This window comes from Anarrhichthys ocellatus, unplaced genomic scaffold (assembly GCF_004355925.1).
Source record: "Anarrhichthys ocellatus isolate YVR2014 unplaced genomic scaffold, GSC_Weel_1.0 scaffold6087, whole genome shotgun sequence".
In the NCBI taxonomy this organism is placed as follows: domain Eukaryota; kingdom Metazoa; phylum Chordata; class Actinopteri; order Perciformes; family Anarhichadidae; genus Anarrhichthys; species Anarrhichthys ocellatus.
In genome coordinates, this window is record NW_022286061.1 from 1 (window position 1) to 3,094 (window position 3,094).

The 3,094-nt window shown below is 44.6% G+C and overlaps 1 protein-coding gene across 1 annotated transcript; it reads right to left on the reverse strand.

Moving 5' to 3' along the window:
• Positions 1-15: 15 nt before the first annotated feature.
• LOC116380086 (potassium voltage-gated channel subfamily H member 5-like) lies at positions 16-2,708 on the reverse strand. Its single transcript, XM_031842046.1, has 2 exons — positions 2,515-2,708; positions 16-1,936 (listed from the first exon to the last, which is right to left on the reverse strand). The coding sequence occupies exons 1-2, from the start codon at positions 2,667-2,669 to the stop codon at positions 1,657-1,659; spliced, it is 435 nt and encodes a 144-aa protein (XP_031697906.1). The 5' UTR covers positions 2,670-2,708; the 3' UTR covers positions 16-1,656.
• Positions 2,709-3,094: the final 386 nt, after the last annotated feature.

Consider the following 3,094-nt stretch of genomic DNA (forward strand, 5'->3'; position numbering starts at 1 on the left):
GTAATAAATCAAGAGAGAAGTAGAGTCATTTTCTCATAGACTTCTATTCAACCAGAGGAGTCGCCCCCTGCTGGACATGAAGTAGAATTCTGCATACAAGATAAAGAGTATTGTTGTCCGATGAGTAAAATCCATCTCTTTTACACCTGTACATATACATATATACATATACATACATATACAATTTCCCCACTTACTCCCAAGCATAAATATGTTGTCACTCCTTCATTTGTTCGGATGATTCCCCACATTAACCACAGGGAGCCCAGTTTGCCATTAATCATATGTGTCGCATGCTCTCCTGTGTTACTGTGCTCAGCTTTCTGCAGCTTTCATCATCAGCGTGGCGTCGCCTGCTGTGCAGATCTGTCTACAGCCTCTGAACTCTGTAAAAACAAATTAACTATTCTCCCAGTTCACACTCTGCATCAAACCCACTGCAATATGTTTCCATGAAGAGATATTAACAATGAAATAATAGTTTGAAGTCGTTTCACACTTCTTAATGGCAACGGGATATTTTCAGGGGACCAGATAGATTAAAGAGGTCTTAGAGCAGTGGTCGATATTAGATAGTGGTGGTGATGGGAACCGTTACATTAAACCCTGCCAGTGGCCTCTAGTGGCTTCAGCGTCCATTAAACCCGACAATAACCAAGTGCTGGATAGAACCAAACAGCATTTGTTTTTACTTTATTTTTAGGGCACTGATATACTGCAAAACAAACGCACTGTTTGTTCATCTACATGGTGATGTTTATACTATGCTGGGCTTTTACTGACGCCTACATGTTTCACACGTGTGCAGTTGGCACGTAAACGATTATACATTTGCCAAGACGGTTTCCAATGTGGCAACATGACTCACTTCTCACGGACCCTTTAAGCTTAGCTTTATAAGATTAGTGATGGCTCAACACATTAACAGAACGGCGCAATGGTTAATGTTAGTAGTCCCCCCCCCCCCCCCATGTGCTTTTTCCTACAATGACAAGTCAACAGCATGCTCTGGTTTATATGCCCAACAACCCCCAAAAAAGTGTCAGCACACATCTTTACCTCTCATGGAAATCTGCACACAATATTCAGTGTGTACGAGGTGAAGATTTGGCCTGAAAACAAGATGAAACGTCACAGAGTCACCAGAACCATAAGGAATCCACCGCATTCTACGTCGGGCAAAACCACGGATACGCTAAATGTCAAACTTCAAATGTCAAACCAGACTGTCCTCATACAGTGTTTGTAGCAACACCTACGACAATGAATGCGCTGCAAGTCATATATATCCTACAAAATCAATTCCTATGTACTCCACATAATCAGGAAGTATATTTGTTTCTGGCGACTGGGTTAAACTACATTTTGGAGTGTTGGACTGACCAACCGACAGCACCATACTCAGACCACACCAACTAACGTGGCAAAACTTTCACACATCACATCGCTTCAAAACATCAATATATCATAAAAACTCATAGAAACAGCATTCTCTAAGAGCAGCCCTCTCACTGGTGTTTATATCTGGATACAACACATTGCAAGTAAGTACAGAAAATGAAAATCTGAGCCATTACACTCTCAGAAATGACCGAAACCACAACAGCAGATACTGCCCGGCTCTGCCGACGCAGCATGGTTGAAGCTGAGTATCTCCTACTTACATCCCACCATCATCATGGCCACAGAGAAGATCTTCTCCCCGTCGCTGGTGGGGGCGATGTTGCCGAAGCCGATGGTGGTCAGGCTGGTCATGGTGAAATACAGCGAGGTGATGTACAGGGAGTCCTTGCCGGGGCCGCCCTCCCATCGGCCCAAGCCGCTGACGTTGTAGCGGTAAGGCGATCCGAGGCTGAGGGCCAGCTGGTAGAGCCAGCTGTCCCCCTTGATGGTGTTGGTGGCCTTGTCGATGACCTCGTAGTCTCCGATGCTGTACCTGTTGAGGACAACGTCTCAATCCGAGTACAAGACAGCAGAGCTTTGAGCAAACCGATGCATCTGGGTAAAAGTTTTAGTGAAACAAGCATTAAGATCCACTTGAAGAGCCGTTTGTTTACAGATCTTCTGATATCTTCCCTATTTATTCTATTGATTCAAAATATTTTACTTCAGCCAAGTCAAAGATTCATATTCTGTTCGATTCGAAAAAGTAAAGAGAAGTAAAACTGCAAAAATGACCGTAGACGCAGCAGAAATGCTTCTAAATGTTCTTGTTGCTGTTTAATGTTGGCGAGTATTGCAGAATGAAGGAAGGATTTGAAAAATGGTGTTTGCTGTAGGACAGAAACAAATCAGCATATTACTCAATGTTGTATGAAGGAAACTCAACAAAGCAGCAGCAGATGTTTTGTAATGTACAGTACAGGTGGGCGGGGGGGAGGGAAGCAATGATTAGCATACAGAACCAATTAGGAACAGTTAGGAGGACGGGTAAACTCCCAGCAGGCACTTTTGAATTGGTGCTAAACTGTGAGGAAATGAGAGATCCAGAAGTGACAGTAAAAAACTGTTTACCAGATGCAGGCGAGCCAGTGAGCCACCAGTCCGAACACGCAGACCAGCAGCACCAGAACGGCAGCACCGTACTCCAGGTAGTGGTCCAGTTTCCTGGCGACCCGGCCCAGGCGCAGCAGGCGGACCACCTTCAGGGAGCTGAACAGACTGCTCATGCCCTGAGGGGAGAAAGGAGGGAGGGGAGGAGACAGAGGAGGGAGAAGGAGAGATGTGGGGGGTGGGTAGAGGATGAGTGAGAAACAATTACATTCCAGGTAAAACTCTGCTTTCTGTTGTGTGAAAAGTGAAGTTGGGCAACAAATGATGTTCCCACGCCCCGCCCCCTTCTAGTTCTGCACATACACTTTGTAAAAGGCCAATACACCGAAGGTAACTAGTAAATGTTGTGAAAATGCAGTGAATATTCATAACTATTTATACCTGCAGCAATGCTAATTTGCAACAGTTGCAGCACTTTGTCAATAAAAGGTTTGAATAGATTTCTGCAGGCAGAGGATCAACCAACAGGGATTTAGGCGGTTCATTCTGGTTCAGAAAAGTGAAGCCGATGCTTCATGTGTTAAAGCTGCATTCTCTCTAG